General features: G+C 40.6%; 1 protein-coding gene across 1 annotated transcript in view; it reads right to left on the bottom strand.

Moving 5' to 3' along the window:
• LOC150080463 (uncharacterized) overlaps positions 1–12652 on the bottom strand; it is a 30048-nt gene extending 17396 nt beyond the window's left edge. The window contains exons 1-2 of the mRNA XM_090380699.1: positions 12273–12652; positions 429–1350 (exon numbers count right to left, since the gene is read on the bottom strand). Of these exons, the coding sequence (XP_090236825.1) occupies positions 429–1350; positions 12273–12652 (1302 nt within the window). The remainder of the gene's footprint in view (positions 1–428; positions 1351–12272) is intronic.
• Positions 12653–22192: the final 9540 nt, after the last annotated feature.

Raw genomic sequence — 22192 nt, 5'->3', positions numbered from 1 at the left:
TACAGTACAATCAGTCCATGTATTGTTTTATGTATATGGTATGCTGTAAAAATAATTTTATAAGTTGTTAATAAGAATTCGCTTATCAATTGGAAGCGTTGTGGAAAAACTAAATCATAGAATTTAAATCGAGTTAAAAAAACGTACAAAATTTCATAATTTCAAATATTTGGATTTCATAAATTTTATTTAAATGTACAGAAATCAAATATCGATTTTCCTTACAGGTATCGAATATGCGCAAACCCAGCAATTCATTAAAGTCAATTTACAACCGAAGATGGGAACAAAAACAAACTTTTACAAACGCTCACTGCGAAATTCAGTCTCCTGAGATACGGCTATGCAAGTTATCTCGGAAGTTGTCATCCCAACCATCCAAAAAATGCTTTAGAAGAGCAAGAAAGATTTGGGTCATGTAATCGTACCCATATTTCTTCCAGTTCCCTTGATGACATTCTATGGGCTGAGATGAGTGATCTGAAAATACACGGTTCTAGTTTCTGTTTCGTATATGAAAATTTAGGATTGTGTATTAGCTCCACACCAAGGTTCTCAGCACAAGTCCCGGTTATGAAAACGTCCTCTAAATAAAAGAACTGAGTTTTTAAGGCAATTTCATATAATCTTGGGATAACATTAACTGGTATCACGTAAGCTGAGCCAGAGAGATAATCCGGATATACTGAATCTGGAAAAACAAATTCTGGAGTGTACCATTTTGAGGTTTTATCTCTGATAACAGGAGCAAGACTGTATTTGTATCCTATTAGGACATCCCGACGGTTTATCTTTCTTAAGAAGTTCAGAAGATTGGGGATGTTTACAAAAACATCGTCGTCAGTCTTCATAATATATTGGACGTCCAAACAGGTAGTATTCGCCCATTTCAGTAGCCAAGTGGACTTCAGAGTCAAGTTCTGGTATGAATCTAAAATGTTACACTGTATGATATCAGAGTAAACAGCACTCTCCACGCTGATCATCAAATCTGTGACGTTGTGTTGCGATTTTCCCAGGAGGAAAAATACAACTACATCTTGAAAACTTTGGTTGTACAAAGCCCATGACAATCGAATAGATCTACGAAGAGCAAAATTTCCAGGATTCGAACAGACAACAATGACCAAATAGAGTTTTGAATGTTTGCATGATTGCAATGGAATGCCTTCTTTTGGATTAACAAAATGGGATATATTCCTCTGGAGGAATACCCAGTGCCACTCGCGAATCTCATCCAAATTGGTTTTATTCACTGCAGGAAGATGAGAAAAGCTCCACACGAAGAGAAGAATTGCTAGCAGACACAGCAACCACCGTCTAGTCATGCGCATCACTGGTGTTAGAATCCTGTTGGAAAGAGTCATAATATTAGCTACACATCAGTATGGGTTAAAAGAAGTTCGAAGGGAGTGGTATGTTTATGAAGTAGAAGAGCAGTGATTCTATGTGAAACAGTGCATCGTGAACTATTTTTCCGAAATAAGAGAGAGTGTGGGTGGGTGGATTTATACAGAGTTCGTGCTTCAGTTTAACGTAAGGGTACAAAAACAAAACAACACTAAACACTTGTCGAACCTGCAATGTGACAGTGAGGTGCATAGTAAGCGTGCGAATCGTGAACTCGTGACTGCCAATGTTGTGCTTTACGAACTCGTGAGTATTGAGAAATATATCATATAACACAAGTAGTCGAAGGAAAGGAGCATGCTGATCTTTTCAATTACGAACTTGACACAACATCTGCAAAATTGAGAGTATAGGCAGAATTAGACGTGCTTTTGGCATAACCCGACATGACTACAAAAGTCGAGAAATATCTATTAATTGATTACCAAGGTACATTTTTTTTTTACATCAGATTGCGACAAAATTTTGGTTTGTATGTAATGTACGTAACATCTAGCCATCGATCCACCAAAAGCAAAAACGGACTCGCTAAATCTGATGTTTTCAGGTTTGCACACAATTTTACTCTAATGGATTAAATGAACGAAATCAAGAATATTATTTCATTTCCCGATCACATGCCAACAGTTTGATTGGATCAATATAAATTCTGAGGCATAACTGAATTAATTATGTTGATATTAAGCAATGCTAAATCATAGTAAATTAAACGTATTAATTTGGTTGTGCAGTCGACTGCGCTACTAATTGAATAATTCTTTTATTAGATAAGTCCTTGGAAGTCGGAGACCGCAAAAGATTTCTTTCATCAACCAACACGAGACTTAAAATCAAAACTTTAATAAAATAAATAATGATTATTTTAAGAAATGAATAAAGATATGCAACACGTATTAGTAATGGCCCCATGGTGCAAGAAAGCCTATGGCTTATGCTGCACCAGCCAAAAAAAAAATCCAAACAAAACAATGATAAAAACAAATAAAATAAAATAAATAATAATAATTAATAAAAAAAGTAAATTAAACCTATCATCCTATGCGCTTCCCTTACCCGAAAGTACTATCCAGATGACCTTTGAATTTCCCCAAACTGTCGGCCTCTACCACCCATGTAGGTAACTTAATCCAGTAATTCATAATCCGCTGGCTAAAATAAAACTTCCTGCAGTCCAATCTAAACATTTCCCCCCGTAACTTGAATTTATGTCCCCTAGTTCTAGTATCATTTATATATCTTGAAAATTTCGTCCTCATTCATTTTACTGATGCCTCTCAGAGCCTTAAACACCTCAATCAAATCTCCTCTAAGGTGTCTAGTTTCCAAACTCTGCAACCCAGATATTCGAAGTCTTTCTTCATAAGGACGCCCTTTGGCCGATCACGAACGGGTAACTCACCAGGCGAGTTACCCTTCTTTGCACCCTTTCAAGAAGCTCGATGTCTTTCTTTAGGTGCGGTCTCCATACTTGAACACAGTATTCCAAGTGTGGTCTAACAAAAGCCTTATATAATGGGATTATCACGTCCCTATCTCTACTTGCAAAAGTTCGATAGATCATCGATAGGACACCATGGGCCTTCCTTGCAACCTGTTTACAATTCTCAAAGACTTTCATGTCTGACCGTATCGCCCCTCAACGTGGGCACTTGTACATGGTGAGGGGACCTCCCAGTGATGCTGCAGGCCTTCCAGATTAGCATCACTGGGATCTAACGCCCATACCTTGGCTCCAGGGTTACATCGTTGGAATTCGGCGTGAGCAGCGGTGCACCGCGACCCGTGGAAATTCAGAAAGGGGGATCCTGGTGGTTGAGGGGCCCAGCCTTGGTACACCGCTTTGGCCCCTGCTTCGGCTAGACGGGTGGTCTCGGACCGGCCCGACTGGGATCAATCGCCGGGTGGTTCTTACTGCTAGGGTCAACTGCGTTCCAATAAGTCTCCCTCCCTTTGGTCCTAGGACGGGATCAAGGCTTATTGGAAACTTGGGTATGGGGATCCTAAGCGAACTTGGAGTCCCATTCGTGTACGCAGCACCTGCTAGTTCACGAGTAGGCGTCCCCTCGTAGGGCTGCGTGGTGGGTGAGGTACTTAGGGCATCGGAAATTTTTATCTTACTCCTATGAATAATTTAAATCCTACTTCTTCTGGGACCCCAACGAGGCCCCTACCTAATCGATCATTAGAGGATAATGACACCAATTCTGTTAAAAGAGCCAGAACTGAGGAGAAAACGCCATCTGTGACACCTCTTTTCCTCATTCTCCCTTCCACCGGAGAGCAGTCAATTGGGAAAATGTCACCACCCTTCTTTATCCAGAAAGGATTAGAAGGGATGGCAGGATCACCTAAATCCGTAAAACGGCTACATACTGGAGATAATTTAGTAGAAGCATCAAATACAATGCATGCTGAAACAATTTTGAAAGCCACATCTATAAGGGGAATACCCATCATCGTAACCCCTCACAAAACTCTGAAGTCGTCACGAGGTGTCATATCAGAGTGGGACCTTCTTCACGTTTCTGAAGAAGAGATCTGCTCTGAATTAAAAGAACAAGAAGTGACAGCTGTCAAGCGAATATCCATGCGAAAGGATGGGAATCTCGTCCCTAACCAAGTTCTCATCCTAACATTTACCGCTCCTCGGCCTCCAAGTTCCATCAAGGCGGGGTAATTAAACTGCCCAGTGAGGATTTACGTTCCAAACCCATTGAGGTGTTTTAAATGTCAAAAGTACGGCCACTCACAAACAGCTTGTCGTGGTAACCCTGCCTGTGCTCGATGTGGTGCTAAAGATCACGAGAGCAAGGAATGTCTAGCTCCTAAGCCTAATTGTACTAACTGCCAAGGAGAGCACCCTGCATACCCTCGAGCATGCCAGCGGTGGAAGGACGAAAATGAGATTCAAAAATTAAAAACGGAGCTCAACATCTCCTACCCAGAGGCCAGAAAACGCATTCAACCAATAAATAGCGGGAAGCCTTCATACGCCCAGAAAGTTTCTGGTAAAAGTACCATTGGGACCCAAACTGATAAGACTGTTCCCCCAAGGGATTCTTTCACTGCCATTGCCCGCTATTTATTGAGTTCAATAAAGCCCACTCGAAAATCGCAGTCAGCTGCCACTCCAATATCTGTACCTCCCAGTGCTCCAGCATTACCAACAGCGAACACTAAATTAACATCACAGAAAAGTGAGCTGCCTACTTCAGGGCAAGAAATAATGGATGTCGAGACCAAGGAGGTACATGATGAGTCAATCTTGCCACTCTTTGCGGAGGAAGAAATGGACACAGGACAACGTCCATACTTCCCCAGGAAAGAGAAATCCAAGACTGACAAAATTAAGCCCTCAGCACCTCGGAAGCCGCCTAATGGACCCACCAAGCCCAAATAATGGCTAAATTCCTATAGTGGAATTGCCGTGGATTCTGGGAAAATACTGATGACATTGTGGTGGGTGGAATTTTGTGGTGGTTTTTTCTTTATTTTTATATTTATTCATTTATTTATTATTTTTTTTTATTATTGTATATTTTATTTATATATCCCCTTATTAACCCCTCCCACTTTAACACCTGACTTGATTGATTTCAGAAAATCCCAGACTCCAGGGGACCCCAAATATAATAGGTATTTTTCCACTGGACTGGCTGATGTTCGGGATGACAGACAAACTCATGAGTGTTGAATATAACAATGTTTATTGGCATATCATATATAATAAAACTTGCTACAACTTCTAATTTAATACCATATTTAGTGGGAACTTGTTATCCTACTAACGTTTAAATGTGTATATATCGTGTAATCAAAATCAAAGTATATCATCAACAACTACCCAATTCTAATATATATATATATATATATATATATCATTGTGTCTCTTCATGTTCTACATAGGTTTCAGTAGGTCATGGTATTCACCACACACACAATCCGTCTCTCTTTACTCCTAAACAGTCCGTATAAATGAATAATCAACTACCAGCTAATGAACAGGCTATAAAATTCACTAAGTGTTCGTTTCCCAAAATTGTTAGGAAAATACATATATTCAATCACCTTTCCTTGTAGCCAGGTCAACAATAATCAACTAAATTAATTAGTTACCTTCCTGTTCAGCCAATCAACAATCCCTTAATGGTCTACCTGTTTAATCAATCTCCACTCCAATAAGGTATACTCATTATAAATCAACATTCACAATAATTCAAATTTCAACTTCTAACTCCACACTAGTTAGTAATCCATTACCCAGTTGTTAACAATTTTTAGTTACTTATTAGATCATTTCTATCAATCAAATATTAATACAGAACTTCACTTCCAATTACAGATTAACTTATACCTTAATTACATTACTCTTATTCCCTCCACTAGGTTGTTTATCTTTCTTTATGTATTACAATGGTACATTTATATATATATATTTATTACTTAGACATTCCCTCCTAAATTTTATAGCGTTCTCCTATAGTCCTTTCCAATATTAAATTAGGTTCCTTTATTTTCAGTAATTTATCTAACACTTACGTAATTGACTAGGCATTTCTCCCTGCTCGGTCTCCTTTCCTATCTGCCCTAGGCGTGGACTGGAATGCAAAAGGTTGCCCATCCGGGGAACACAATAATCTATCAGCTGTTTCCCTACCGGGTACTGCGCTGCTGGATTTAAATTAGGATCCTATATTCTTTCTTAGTCTGCATTGCGTCCGTGGACTGAAGTACTTTCCGAGTCAGCCAGTCGCTCGACATCTCATTTGATTAAATTTGCCTCCAGGATTCTTTGTGTGCGTTTCTCCTTTCTTCCTCCATACTGCATTAGCTTTTACAAGTGAACTTTCCTTCCTACTCTAAACTTACACAAAGTTCTTATCACAAATTCTCCCACTACAGCTTCCATCTACCCCAGGACTGCAGCTACCACCCAAACTAGACCACGACTCTTTCACGAATACCCCTACAAAACTCCTCTCTTGGCTCTCTTCAAAATTCCCCCCTTTTCTTACTGACCAATAGCTGATCTGCACATCATTTTCCCTGTATTCTCATTTGTCTCTTTCTTCTTCCGTGGGCATGTCTTCCCATCCTTTTAGAGAGAGACTTCCGGTTTTCTAGTATTCTCTGGAATCTTCTAGATTTTCTTTGTGACCTCATATCCACCACCCACTACTACGTCGCACTACATCCGCCATTAGACGCACCGTGAAATTTTTGAGAGCGCACTCCCGTACTCAGTGCCCTTTCTATAGAGTACTTTCTTAAGTGGGATTTGTTTCGGTCTAATTTCAATTAACGACTCACTTAAGGAATCCTTTTCAAACGAGAGATATAACTAAAGCTGGGAGTGTCTGGAATAACTTTCAAATTCCATTGTTTCCTAACACGTGATATTTGAGCTGAAAACTGACTATTTACTACAATTAACTCTCTCAATAATTAACAAGACTTTATTAATTATTATTGTAAGGATGGGTCCTTACAACATCAAGGCACTCCTGCAAAAGCACAAACCAGCTTGCTTTTGCATACAGGAGATTATTTAAAGGCAAATGATGACCCCGCCATGCATAACATTACCATTATTCGTAAGGATAGAATTGTGGATGGTCCTGCTCATGGAGGAGTCGCAATTCTCGTCGGCAACCAGATCCCATTTCAGCCTTTGCAACTTATAACTAGCATTGAGGCTGTAGCAATTCGCCTTACAGTGGGGTTCTTATTAACTGTCTGCTCTGTTTATTTTCCACCTGGGATTGACATCCCCCTGAAAGACCCTGATGATCTTATCACGCAATTGCCTTCCCATTTTTTCATTCTTGGGGATTTCAATGGACATAACACTCTGTGGGGTAGTGCTAACATCAATGGAAGGGGACGAGTCATAGAGCATATGCTCGCTGACATTTGGGAGTGGACATGTGGACATGGACATGTGTATATGTAAAGGGCGGCTCCTAGAACGTTTGTTCAACTCCGCCTCGTATCTCTGTGAAGAACAGTAGCACTACAAATGGGCCAGATATGTGTGTGACGTCGGTTTGTGTGTATTATGTGTGTTTTGTTGTTCTGTTCTGGCCGCTTGGCTACCCAGAAGCATCAGTCACCTGGACAAATGATTCTGGGTACTCGTCCACACCACGGGAAGGTGGGCCAGTCCATATAAAGCACGTACTGTCTCAAGAGAGACTCTGACCCACCTAATGTTGTCAGAAGGTAGGCCAGGATCCTCTGGGGGCCCATTCCAGAGGGGAAAAAAAAAAAAAAAAAAAGATCACCCGTGGTGCTGGATTTGGAACCAAAATTATTAAAATAAAACATTTATGTAACTAAATAATAAAATAAATAAAATTAAAAAAAAAAAAAAAAAAAAGGAAGAAAGCACTTAATTGTCTGCAGGCCGAGGAAAATTTCATTTCTTGAGGATTTGAGTTTATGTATTATTAAAGGAGATCTAACCAGCTATGCATCAGCAGGACCGTTGTGCTGCATCCTGTTGAGATCTGTCGACACTGAACGCCTTCGAAGAAATACGCCTTGAGCGAAAGCCTGAAGAATCTGAAATGACTCCGAGCTTTGAAGCAGAGACGACTCCTGTCCTGATTGAAAATTAGTAAGTGCTTGAAGAGGAAGTCTGAGATCGTCATACAGGGAGCAATGAAACAAGATGTGATCCCAACTCTCTGGTGATCCACATGAAAAGAGGTCTGTTTGTGATAAATTGAACCTAAGAAGACTCTGGTTCATCGATCCATGTCCTGTCAACAGGTACGACGTGAATATGTCCATGCAGAACCACAATCGAACACGTTTATCAAGGAGAAATGAAACTTGTGGTATAAATTTTCTTGTTGTTGCACCAACGGGAGCTGTATCCCATCGAGACTGCCAAATGTTTACTAACTCGTTCCACAGTCTCCTTCTTTCTCTTTTAGCATCTTCTTGAAGGTTGATGGTTATTCCAAGAAATTCGGCCTCAATCTGCCTTTTCAGTCTGTATAAAAAGCCTCTATAAGTAACTTGCAAGTCTAAAGGTAATGTTCCGGTTAGTACTTGCAGAGCTTGCGTCGAGACTGTCCTGCATGCCTTAACTAAACACCGCAAAATGGTTCTCTGCAATGAGGCGAGTTTTGTAATGAAGTGTTTGAGCCGTGCCCTGTGAAACCATGCACCGGCAGCATACGTGATTAGAGGGAGGAAAACTGCATTGTAATAAATCCTTAAAGTTTTTCTGGAGAGCCCCCATTCAACACGGGACACCCTAACAATTGCACCAGTAAATCTACGTATTTTAGATGATAAGTTTGTCAAATGAGGAATAAAATTGAGACTGGAATCAATTACCACTCCTAGAACCTTGTACTCTTTAACTATGGGGAGACGAATGTTGTTGATCTTGACCAACGGAGGACGAGTGATATCCAACTTTGATCCAAGAATCATCATCTTTGTTTTTGACAAGCTGATTTTAAGCTTATTGGCCACAGTCCAATCGTAGAGATCCCGGAGAACAAAATTTGCGGTATTTTCCAGATCGGCCCTAGAGTTACCATTTACCAAGATGGTGAGATCGTCTGCATACGCTATTATTTTGACGTTACCGAAAGATCGGGAGAGCCACTGCTGCAGCACCATGTTCCATGTAAAAGGACCCAATATAGAGCCTTGTGGGCACCCTCTAGATACTGATCTTGATACTTGGATATGTTTAGCCTTGACTATTATGGTTCTATTAGCAAAGTAATTGCGGATTAAAAGGTAAAGGTGGTTGGAGCACCTAGCCGATCGCAGACGCTCCAGGACGCTCTCCCACCAAAGGGAGTCGAAGGCACCCTCGAAGTCGATGAAAACAGCCAGGGTATATTTATGTACCGAGTTTTGAAATGAAGAGACAAAGTCCACAAGAGCATCCTCGCAGGAACGTCCGGGACAGAACCCATATTGACTTCTTGAAAGCAGATCCTGTTCTACCAGTAGGGTATTCAATCTAATGGCCATTAGTCGCTCTAGCAATTTACCCAAGTTAGCCAGCAGAGCGATCGGCCTGTACGATCTAGCCGTTCCAGGAGGCTTATACGGCTTTCTGATCAACTTAACTAGAGCGACCTTCCAAATTTCCGGAAAAGTTTCTTCCTGAAGGCATCTGTTGAATAAGTTTAGAAGAACGTAAGGTTTTAATTTCAAGACTCTGATGATAAAAATGTTTTCTATAAGATCTAGTCCTGGGCACTTCTGAACATTAACTTTATGGGAGACAGCCTGCAGTTCATCCAACGTAAAAGGTTCGGTGGTTGTTGAGGACACATAAAATTCATTGTCTCATCGGATTTTAGAGTGAATAGGTAAGTCTGAGGTAGGATCATCCAACGGAAAAAGAGCATCTAAGATTGCATTTGTAGAATCATGCCAGTTCAGTGTTTCCACGGAGTCTACCACAATTGAGCCAAATATGTTAGAACTAGAGGTTTTTCCTCTTACAATCTTGTATAGAAGACCCCAAGGGTTAGCATTTCCAGAGGTGTGAACGAAATTCATCCACGTTTCACGCTTTCGAGAGGCAATGGCCTTCACGTAGCTTTTCCTCAAAGAAGAATACTGCTGGTAAAAACGATTAACGTCGGCTTGGGGCCAGTCTCTATGCCTTTGGTAGTACCTACGGGCTCGATGAACTTCCCTTCTTAACTGCGATAACTCCTGCGTCCACCATGAGCACGTCTTCTGGTTAACCCTCTTTTTCCTAGAAGACTTATATGACGCTTTTATTATATCATTTTGAATATAGTTCACTTGATGAGAAATAGGTGAGGTTTCAAAAGAAGCAAGTTTCTGTTCGTCAAGGTCCAGAAGAATGGAAGAGTCAAAAGTATTCCAGTCAATGTTTCTGATGGAAAATCTTATTAATTCTGGCTGTGAGAAAGTGTGTGAAGATGGAACGGTAGAATCAGGGGTAAGCATATAGTAGATGACTCTATGGTCACTGGTGCACCAGTCCGTATACACGGTCCAGTCAGTAAGCCGCAAATCGAAGTGAGAGTTTGTCATCGTTATATCTATATTAGATTCTCCTGCATAACTTGAGAAAGTATGAGGGTGATTTGGCTTGTTGTGAATTGAAACACAATGATTAATTATGAACTCCTCCAAGAGAAGGCCACGTGCATCTGTAGAAGAGCTGTGCCAAAAGTTTGATTTTGCGTTGACGTCCGATGAGATCAATATATTGCTGTTCGGTCCCAAAGTATTTATGACAGTCTCTAGGTAAGCAAGAGAGTGATTAAAGTCCTCCGATGGAGGGCAGTAGAGAGAAATTAAGTAAAAATTCATTACGGAGTGTGTGACAAGAACGCAGGTAGAGAACTGAGTGCAAAAACCATGAAGAACCGTGATGTCTAAAGAGTCATTAAGAATTAATATACAAGATTTGGGATTCTGGTCAACGGGTTGTATTATTCTCATTTTTAACGAGTAACCCAGGATTTTAGACTGTGGTCCAGACTGGACGCGTGCAAAATAAGGCTCTTGTATAGCGACAATGTCGATACAATTTGTCTCGGCAGAAAGCCTAATCTCGTCAGGTACTGCCCGAGATCGCTGCCCATTTATCTGCATAATCCTCAGACGGTCTTTCTCCCTCACAGACGAAACTGGCGTAGAACCGTTTAGAGAGGTAGTGTTGTTTACATTATGTACAGAGTAATGAGTCAAATTACTCATAAGCGGTCCTTATTCTTGCGGTTTCTAATGCTCTTTTATATTCAGGACATTCACTGTCCTTTACAGAATGGCTGTACTCCCGTTTACGTCGCTTGCAGTTTACGCAGCAAGCCGCCTCTTCCTTATGAGGGCACTCAGAGAAAACATGACCACTGCGGGCACAGTGACCGCACGAAGGGGATTCGTGGGAACAAAACTGTGTAGTGTGCCCATATCCTAAGCAGAGGTAACACTTGGTTACAATTGTAAACCGACGGAATTTGTGAGAACTCCAAGATAAGAAAATCCTTTCTTGGGACAGAAGGTGTTTGTACATTCTTGGCGGGAAGCTTATTACCCAATTCACAAGTGACGACGATCTTGCACGTGTAGTAAATCTGAGAGCAATTTCCTGTTTACATTCCTCTAAGGAAAATCCATAGTCAGCCAAGTTTTTCACATGAAGATTTTCGATTATTTCTTCTTTAGTTAAATCTTTTGGAATGTCGTAAAGAAGCAAAGACGGGTTTCCCATGCGAGGGCGACCGAGAGAGACGCCAGCCGAAGTAAGAGACTCAGAAGCAGATAAATTTTCTAAGTCTGTCTTGGCAGCAGTTTCTACAATAACTCCTTTATTTCGTATCATGCGTAGGGACTTAATTTTAACAGTTTTAAGATCAGACTTGAGGGTCTTAGTAACGAGATTTTTAACATCGCCACTTGTTTTGCACCCACTGGTGTCTGAAGCTCGAAGAATAATAACATTATCAGTTTTAACTTTCGGTTGTCCAGTCTTTTGTACCGATATTCGAACAGTGTCTGCATATGATCTAGGAACAGGAGAAGCAGGTAGTAACTCAGAATGATTAGGTTCTGGACATGACAAGTGTGGCTCCCTTATCAGCTGAGAATCAATAACCTCGGATCCCATCAGATCCTTTGATTTCTCTTGTCTGGCCGTATCTGAATTCATCACGAATGCCGGGCAGGTATTTATAATTCCATCAAGGAGATCTGTTCTGTTTTGTACCTCCTGATTAAGCGCCTTTAGTTTTTCGTTTTCAATGAGAAGTGACATTGTCACGGTTTCCAAATTATGCCACTTTTCTCTTAGGATGTTACCAGCTGTTTTAGTAATCTTGTTTCCCTCTTGGGAGAGAAACCCAGAAAAATCATTATGCAGTTTCGATATGGTACCCAGAATGCCAGGTGCGTCCATTTCATTTAGCTTTGTTTGTAAGTTCAATTCATCTTCGGAGCCTGTATCCAACTTGTAATTCGTTGGCTCCCCCTTTGCGATATCACTATCCAACTCTGACTGTATATTTTTAGCCAGTGTTTTTTGCGTTGCAGAGTCCTGCAATGAGCCATCCAATTCCATCTGCTCAGTGGAAAGAGATTTCCGACGAAAAGTTTCATCTTGCGAAGACTCAGAATCATCCGATCCCTCGAGGGCAACTTGTGGATTTAATAACCCAGAATTTTCAGCCGTAGATACTGGCGGAAGAAACTCCTCAGTATTAGGAAGTTGTTTGTCATCCATGTATAGGTTTAAGTGGGTTAAAGAAAACACACGAACTAAATGCAGTTTAATTATATCCGCTTCAGATGTCTTCCAGCTAAAGTCTGTCCCTTAAGGCACACGAAAGGCCACAGATTCCTAAAATATCTCACAGCAAAGCAACTTATTGCCTGTGAGAATAATAGAAGCAAAGTTCAGTGGGGGTGGGGAGGGTTTAATCCCTAACTTTGTCGCCACGTGACGTAGTCCTTGACCTTGTAAGCACCGTATTGTCTTACAAGCGACTATTGCTGCATTCCGCTGCTGAGTCAACAATAGACTGACTGTTCATTTCAACAAAACACCGAAGCACACATGCCTAAAAATTAAATATTAACATATTACCTGTCCAGGATTCCTTTAGCCGACTCTATATCCAGATTCCGGTCATCATAAGCTCTTTGTCAATATGTAATTCGTGTATAATCCTTTTAGGTTTACTTTGATATTTGAATATTTTAACGGAGCACTGAATTCAATAACTCACTGTTCACCGCCACCTAGCGGCAGACATTTGGGAGTTGGAAGAAAACCCATATGGAAGCGATCACTTCCCCGTGATAACCACCCTAACTAGTGGTAGACCGTGTCTGCCATTTAGTTTACCGCGGTGGAAGATTGATCAGGCTGACTGGAATTCCTTTCAACATCTGGCAAATCTTGACATAGCTACAGTCAGTCAGGAGCCAATCAATGATGCAGTCATGTATGTCACAGAAACGATTCTCCAAGCAGCTGTAATTGCAATCCCAAAATCATCCAGCCGGTTCCCACTATTTCCCAAACTTTGGTGGAATTCAGAATGCACAGCAGCAAAAAGAGCACAAAACAAAGCCTGGGGGATATTCCGCCGATATCCCACGACTGAAAATTTAATATCATTTAAACGTGCACGTGTGAAAGCGCGTTATGTACGACATCAGAGCCAAAGGAAATCTTGGATTCGTTTTACATCGTCCATCACTTAGGCTGCTAGCTCAAAAATAGTCTCGGATAAGATCCGGAAAATGAAGGGAAAATATACACCATGTCCTTTAGTGATCTTCGAGCACAATGCATGTCCAATTGCAGATCGAACTGCAGTTGCAAATACTCTAGGGGAAACATTTGCAAAAATCTCTGCAATAACATCTTTTCCCGCAGAGTTTCTGGCCCTGAAAAAGAAAATTGAGAAAAACCCACTAAACTTCCATTCAAAAGGGCTTGAACCATATAGCAAGTCCTTTTCACAGGAAGGGTTAAATACAGCACTCTTTCTCAAGCATGCAAGTGCTGTGAGGCCCGATGACATCCACTACGAAATGTTGAAACACCTCTCACCACAATCCAAGGATCACCTTTTAATTTTGTTTAACAGAATTTTTCTTAATAAACAATTTCCGGATTCCTGGCGGAAAGCAATCGTTCTTCTTCCCAAAACCAGGAAAGGATCCTAGAAATCCAAGTAACTACCGTTCTTTTGCTCTGACAAGCTGCTTGTGCAAGATCCTGGAAAGAATGGTTAATTCTCGCCTTATATGGTATTTAGAAACAAATGTTCTGCTTTCCAGGACACAGTGTGGCTTCCGAAGAAACAGAACCACTTTGAATCACTTAATCCAACTTGAAACTTACATTCGTGACGCTTTTAAATCCGAGCATCTGGTAGCAGTTTTCTTTGATATTGAAAAAGCGTATGACACCACCTGGCGATTTGGCCTATTGAAAGACCTCTATAACTTTGGTCTTAGGGGTAACCTGCCTCTTTTTATTAAAAACTTTATCTCTGATCGCCAATTTCAAGTCCGTTTAGGATTCACACTCTCTCGAGTATTTTGTTGGGAGGAGGAAGTCCCACAAGGATCCGTCCTAAGTGTCATGCTTTTCGCAATCAAAATAAGCTCTATTTCCGAACAACTTCCACCCACGGTAAACAATGCCCTCTATGTTGACGATTTTGCTTTATTTTGTCATTCATGCAATATGAGGGTCATTGAAGGGCAACTGCAAAAAACTGTTGATCACCTTACAACCTGGTCATTGGCTAATGGGTTCAGATTTTCATCACAGAAGACCATTTGTGTACACTTCTGTCGCAAACGTAACCTGCATCCTGACCCAGACAAGAAGCTGACCTTTCGTCAAGAAGCTGACCTTTCTACAACATATTCGTCAGCTTAGGACAAGATGTGTTAAAGGGCTTAACATCCTTCGTGTCCTTTCATCAACTTCGTGGGGCGCAGATCGTACCACCCTTCTTCGTCTGTACCGAGCACTTGTCCGTTCCAAACTTGATTATGGGTCTCAGGTTTATGGTTCTGCTAGAGATAGTGTATTTCGGTGGTTAGATTCAATCCACCATCAGGCCATCCGGACAGCCACTGGAGCATTTCACACATCTCCTGTCCAAAGCCTTTACGTTGAAGCAAATGAACCATCTCTATCTCTTCGACGTAAGCAGCTGTCCTTACAGTATGCCTTCAAATTGAAATCCCTGCCTGATCATTCCACGTGGGCATCCGTTTTTGAACCACGCTGGGAAAACTTCTACAACGCCCGTCAGACTGCCAACAAACCTTTTGGTATTCGGATTCAAGGGCTGTTAAATGAATTAGACATGACGGTAGACAACGTTGTCCAGTCACCAAGGAAATTCCTTCCACCCTGTCATGCCTATTTTCCAAATTGCGACTTCTCCCTTAAGATCTGGGAGAAGGCTATTACGCCGTCCTCTGTCTACCAGCAACTTTTTGCATCACATAGACAGCAGTATTCTGACTTTCTGCCAGTCTATACAGATGGCTCGAAGTCAGAAGGTTATGTGGGTCTGCTGTTGTGTTTCCTCACAAAACGTTATCGAATAAGATCTAGCAATTATACTGCAGAGTTGCATGCGATAGAAATAGCCCTTGATCACATTACAAATAGCGATTACCAAAGGTATATGATATATGATGACTCGTCAAGCATGTTACAGGCTTTGTTATCCGTGAGGCATAACTCTCACCCGGCCCTGTCCCGGATCCAGCAGATGTTTTTTTCTCTTTTTGAATCAGAATTTGACATTCGCTTCTGCTGGATCCCAAGCCACATTGGGATCCGGGGAAATGGATTAGCTGATACCGCTACCAGGTCAGCCATTTCCCTGGATAATCATTGCCTGTCAGTCCCCTATACAGACTACAGGCAAATAATACGTTCTAAATTATATTCCCAATGGCAAGATTGCTGGCACGAACAGGCCACAAATAAACTACATCACATAAAGCCTGTGATCATGCAATGGCAGTCCAGTCTACGCAGGGTTCGAAGAGAGGAAGTTGTTCTCGCTCGGCTCCGCATAGGTTATAGTCATCTAACACATTCCTTTTTGCTGAGGGCGGATGACCCACCTATGTGTGAGATGTGTAATACCATTTTTAACTATTCGTCATGTTTTTATAGATCCACAACGTTTATTTTTTAGGGATTTTAATAATCTGGCTGAACCATCTACACTCAGTCAGATTTTGTGTGACAGAGACAATATGTCTGACGTTTTTAGCTTTTTACACTCAATCAATTTCTATAGAAAGATTTAGGTTTATATATATATATTTTTTTACCTTTATACTGGAGTATATCATGTTTACCTTCTTGATGTGGTAGCCAGTTTATAGGCTACCAATTTTTTTGTATCGGCTTTAATTTTGACTTGGCGTATTATGGCCTTGTTGACAATGCGCCATTAATCACTAAACCAACCTGACCGTACCGTAACACCCAAGTCCCTTTCCTCCAGTACTGGGTTTAGTTGAACTCCACCAAGTGAATAAGTTATTTTGATATTACTGTGTTCCTTACACTTTGTTGGATTAAAGCATAGCTCCCATTTTTTTCTGACCATTCCTGAAGTCTATCTAGGCCTCGCTGAAGAAGATCAGCTCAGCTTGACAGTGATCATTAACTACTCTACCAATTTTAACATCATCTGCAAATTTAGACATCACGCCCTCTATCCCTTCTTCGATGTCGTTTATGAAAATTAAAAACAACAGTGGTCCTAATACTGATCCTTGGGGAACTCCACTTCTTATATAAACCCAATTTGAGGATTAGCCATTTATCACAACCCTCTGCCTCCTGCCCTGAAGCCATCCTTCTATCCATCTAAGGATTTTCCCAGTGATTCCAACCTGTTCCAGCTTATAAAGCAACCGCTCATGTGGGACTGAGTCAAAAGCTTTGCTGAAATCTAAATAAACAATGTCGAAATTATTCCCTAAATCTAGATCGTGAGTGACCCTTTCAAAATAGCGAACCAGATTTGTTAAACATGATTTTCCCTTTACAAAACCATGCTAAGTATCCTTGAGAATTTCAATTCGATCCAAATGATCCTGAATTCCACCCTTGATCATTGCCTCCATGATTTTCCCTTCCACTGGAGTCAGACTGACAGGTCGATAATTTCCCACTTCACTCTTAGAACCACCGTCATGTATGGGAGATACATTTGCACTTTTCCAATCCAAGGGAATCCCCCCAGAGTCTAGTGATGCTCGCATAAAAGTAAATATCAGATAAAAGTAAAAGCTGATAAAATAGATATCTAAAATTTGTCAATTTAGAAGAGTTAAAGACATACAGTGGCTTAAATAGCGGAAGGGTCGCGTGACAAGTGATTGTCATAGGACAGCATAGACCGGGTGCGATAATGTTGGGGAAAATATGTGTGAGAAGGAAGAAAAACTGGAATAAAGATGAAGGAAAAGTAAAGGGCTAATCACTTTTTGTTTTAGTTTTTGTGTTTATCGGTTGTTAAAAGAAATCTTTCATATAATTCTTACTGAATGAGAGTCATGGTGTTGGCAGATGATAGAGGTCTATCTCTCGGATGGTGGGGGTGGGGGGCCGTAACTTTACTAGTAATACAGGCTAAATGGCCACGTGAATAGCAGTAATCTTACATTATTATTAGAACCTGCCCTATTATTATTATTTATTCAGTTTATTGCTTTCTACAATCACCACTGAACAGCATCCAAGCTAGAAGGGTGCAAAAAGAGTAGCTACAAATTAAAAAAAATATGTAAAATGACAGTATTGATCTACGAAAATATTTACAAATATTTGCAATTGTTAGGTGATAGTTACATAAATATAAGGACTTGGATAAATTGGACATTTCATTGGCGACTTCTGGAAATGGAAAGTGAATGTCAAGTGAGAATCACAGTTGGTTCTTTGTTGCTTGATATCCCATAAGGGTTTAGGCGTGGCTTACTCAAGGCTGCGATAAAGGTTCTCCTGGATTGTACAGGTAACCTCATTAGCATCCTCAGCGATCGTCCTTACTCAAGCTGAAGCATTTCTGCTCTTTAGTTGGTGGGGGGAATTGTCTTCAAGGATGACAACGCTACTCCGAACAGGATCAGTGTTGTTAAGAAGTGGCTCAAGGATCGCAAGGATGAAGTGTTCCCATTTTCAACATCTTTCCAATCAGATGATTTCAATCCCGTTTGGAGCGACGCCTACGACATATGTTTTATCACCATATAACTTGCATGAAGGATATAAGGATCTGCACTTTGATCTTAGACAAAAGGCCGAGAAGTGATAAGGATCCGACAAAATGTGTTAGATCCTTATAGGACACTCCCAGAGCCTTGTAAAGTTTTGTACCACACTGCATATATATGTTATCCGATCCTCACGCCTTGGTACAATACCAACTTGATTAATATTCAGTAAGTTTTTCCATTATTCTGTCCTCCACCTGTATTGCTTTACATATACTATTTATATATAGCATACCGCAAATAAATCAGTTTGTTTACTGCACGTTGTACACGAAGAGCTGAAGTACTTGGATGATGATGATGATGTATAATTAGGCTGTGTTTTCGATTACACAGATGCTATACCTTTCAAACATTTCTGTCGTTTGCATTCCCTGCTGTAGTATGAGAATATCACCAATTTGTCTCTTGTCACTCGTTTATAGTGGTCTCGGTTCGAGACTGAAGTACCCTTAGAAAGCTGAAGGGATTTCTAAAGGCCCTTCAATCGGGGTAGAGTTAGTTGATCTCAGGAAAAGAAGGCAGTATGTTTCCTTCCATCATTAAAGATTTCTGAACACGCATAATATGCAGATTAACACACACCTGAACGTAGACTTCTGTAATGCCCTACGGGGCATTCTCTAAAGCGCACCACTTGAACGTAGACTTTGGTCCGAGATGAGTGTTTGAACATGAGGAGATGGGCTTCATTTCTTGGCAACCACAATTTTGAGAAAAATCTGAAGGCGAGCTACTTCATTGTACCTCCAGACTGTGCTACAAAATCATGCCACCATTTAATAGGTAGCAAAACAAAGTATGAAAAATTATTCTTCAGGATTCTCTTCGTTCTTGTATTTGATTCTTCTAACGTTTTAGAAACAAACCAATTACATGTCTAGTCAATTAAAAATCATGCACTAAACTATCACACTATTATGAAACTATTAACTTATGTTACATGCTACTTATAGAGAAAGTAGAATCGAATTAGGATTTGAGATTAGATGATTTAAGAGTGTTTAAAATCAATAATTTTAGCAATAACAGCTCACCGTCTATTCTTCAAGGTTTCATTTCAAAAAATGAACAAAAACCACCGACGGTGGCGCGGTAATTACATCAAGAGCGACCTCTCGCAACCTCTCATAGCCAACGTTGGCATCGACACAGCTCGTACGAAAATATTCACTTAAATAAATCCTAAGGCAAAGAGCAACCAAGTTTGCTATCCAGTTGTATACAAAGATGTTGCTCTACAATTGCTTCTCAAAGTCTATATGGTACATGGACATTAATGTCATATCAAAAGTCACTTATTATATCCCCCTGTTCGTGTGTAACATAAAACCTTCGAGAAAATTTGTGCTTTAGATGCATTTAATATCACAATTAAAAGGTCTCTATTACGGCAAATTTTCGCTATAATCTTTTAGGAAATATTTATGTTACCGGTTAGGCTGCGTTAGATTTTGTGGGTGTTATTAGAAATTGTATACTTCCAGTCAAGGCCCCGGGTGCCAATCGATTATTAGTGTAACCAAGCTATTCCAAGTGAGCTCTATACTGCGTGTACAAAGCGAATAGTTTTCTTTTGTTTTGTTTTTAAATAGTTTTTACATTATTTAGTTGTATTGCGTAACTTCTGCACTACAAGAACTAGGCAGAGTTCCAGAGAGGAAACTCACCTTTCTGTTTCTCTAATAGTACTAACCGAACTAACTCAGCCGCTTGGTTACTCTTGTGTCACTGCTCTTGCCTCCCCGTGGCGGGGCCGGTAACCTGGAAAGAAAAGTTACCTTTCCAGGGCGAAAAGGAGCAAAATGATCTCTCCTACAGGACCTAAGGATCCTAACATGGCTGCTCATGAGATAGAAGACTCATGCAATGCCAAAAGACAAAAAAACTGACGCTATTAAGAGAAGAGCTCCACTGCATCTTGTATTGCACTCTACTCAAGAACAGTCTCTGGGTAGTCTCTCGCCTTTTAAAATACAAAAACACCTAGATACTCTAATAGGATCACCAAAAAGAACCAGTCGTCTTAGATCTGGTGACCTGCTTGTTGAGGTCTCAGACGAACGGCAATCACAACGGCTCCAAAAACTAACATCCTGTGGAGGATTATCCATCACTGTTTCCCCCTCATGCTACTCTAAACACCTCCAGGGGTGTGATAGCTGAGTGGGACCTCATAAATCTCTCAGAAGAAGAGTTGAAAAATGAATTGCAAGACCATGGAATTGTGCATGTGAAGCATATATACCAAACGAGACAATGCTCTAGTTCCGACTCGGAACATTATATTAACATTTGATAGCCCCAAACCTCCAACGTCCATCAAAGAAGGGTATCTCAATTGTCAAATAAAACTATATGTTTCTAACCCAACACGCTGTTTTAAATGCCAAAAAGTTGCGCATTCCCAAAACGTATGCAGAGGATTAGCCACTTGTGCTAACTGTGGTTCACGCGAGCACATTCACTCGGACTGTAAAGCAGAGCAGCACAATTGCTCAAATTGTAATGGCCCACATACTTCCTACTCCAGAGATTGTCCCTTATGGAAAAAAAGGAAAAAAAAAAAAAAAAACATACAGCGGATCAAAGCCGAACAAAACATCACGTATCAAGAAGCCAAAAAATCAGTTCAGACTCAATTTAACACTCGACCCACTTTCACTGAAGTTGTTCAAAAGCCAAGTGCATTAACCAGTACTGTGCAAAGAGCATCAACGACTGGTACTCAAAAAGAGGTAACATTTCCCCCAAATAAATCAATGTCAGACTGGGCTCGGTCAATTTTGGAAGCTATGCCCTTATCTAGTAAACCATCTAAGACAAACAAGGCTGTTAATACACCGATCACTGTTCCGCATACTAATAATAACCCAAATTACTCAGAAAGTGACGATCCCACTAAACCTGGCTCAATAGAAATGGAAACAGGAAGACCGTACTTCCCGAAAAGAAAATCTGCTCACCATAAGCCAACAGCCCCTTGGACAGAAGCTAAGGACCGCACTACACCCAAATAATGGCCAGTTTCCTTCAATGGAATTGTAGAGGATATCGCAGCAACCTTGATGACATTCGGGATCTTCTTCTCCAGTATAACCCAGTTGTCTTTTGCCTTCAAGAAACTAACTTAGCCGCTTCTGTTACTACCGCGCTTCAATATCATGTTATCTATAGAAAAGATCGAGTTTCTCATGTAAGCAATTCGGCTCATGGAGGGGTTGCATTTGTAGTCAGGTCCAATATCCCTTCCCGACCATTAATGCTACAAACAAATTTAGAAGCAGTAGCCGCTCGTATATCCTTTTGTTTTTCTCTTACCGTTGTCTCCTTATATCTTCCTCCTAACCGACACATCTCTTACAGTGATCTTGAAACTCTTGTATCCCAGCTCCCTCCTCCCTACTGTATCATGGGGGATTTTAATGCACATAGTCCTTTATGGGGTGATAAACGAGGTGATACATGATAAACGAGGAAAATATTAGAAAAGTTTCTAGATAAGCTAAATCTGACACTATTGAATACCGGATTGCCCACTTATTTTCACCTGCCTTCTGGGTCAAACTCAGCAATTGGCCTCTCCATTTTCTCACCAGTCCTCCTTCCCCTGTTTGACTGGTTTGTTCATGATAGTGTACTGGGTAGTGACCACTACCCAATAGTCTGTCGTATAGAAGCAAACTTACCACCTTACCATAATCAGACAGCCAAATGGAATTTTGCTAAAGCTGACTGGATAAAATATAGGCAGCTAGTGATCCTAGAAAAAACAATCGTTTCAAATGTATCAGTTAACACTGCTGTTACTTATATAACAAACCAAATATTGCAGGCCTCCGAAGCACCAATTCCAAAAGTGTCCATGAGTCATAAAATAAGACGAAAACTCTGGTGGTACAACGAATGCAACCAAGCCAAACGAGAAAAAAAATTAAGCCTGGAATAAATTTCGTAAAAACCCTACTGCTGCTAATATAGT

Source organism: Mastigoproctus giganteus, chromosome 9 (assembly GCF_048544385.1).
Source record: "Mastigoproctus giganteus isolate SK-2022 chromosome 9, ASM4854438v1, whole genome shotgun sequence".
NCBI lineage: Eukaryota > Metazoa > Arthropoda > Arachnida > Uropygi > Thelyphonidae > Mastigoproctus > Mastigoproctus giganteus.
The sequence above is the reverse complement of the archived record's forward strand: the minus strand, read 5'-3'. Positions and strand labels throughout refer to the sequence as shown.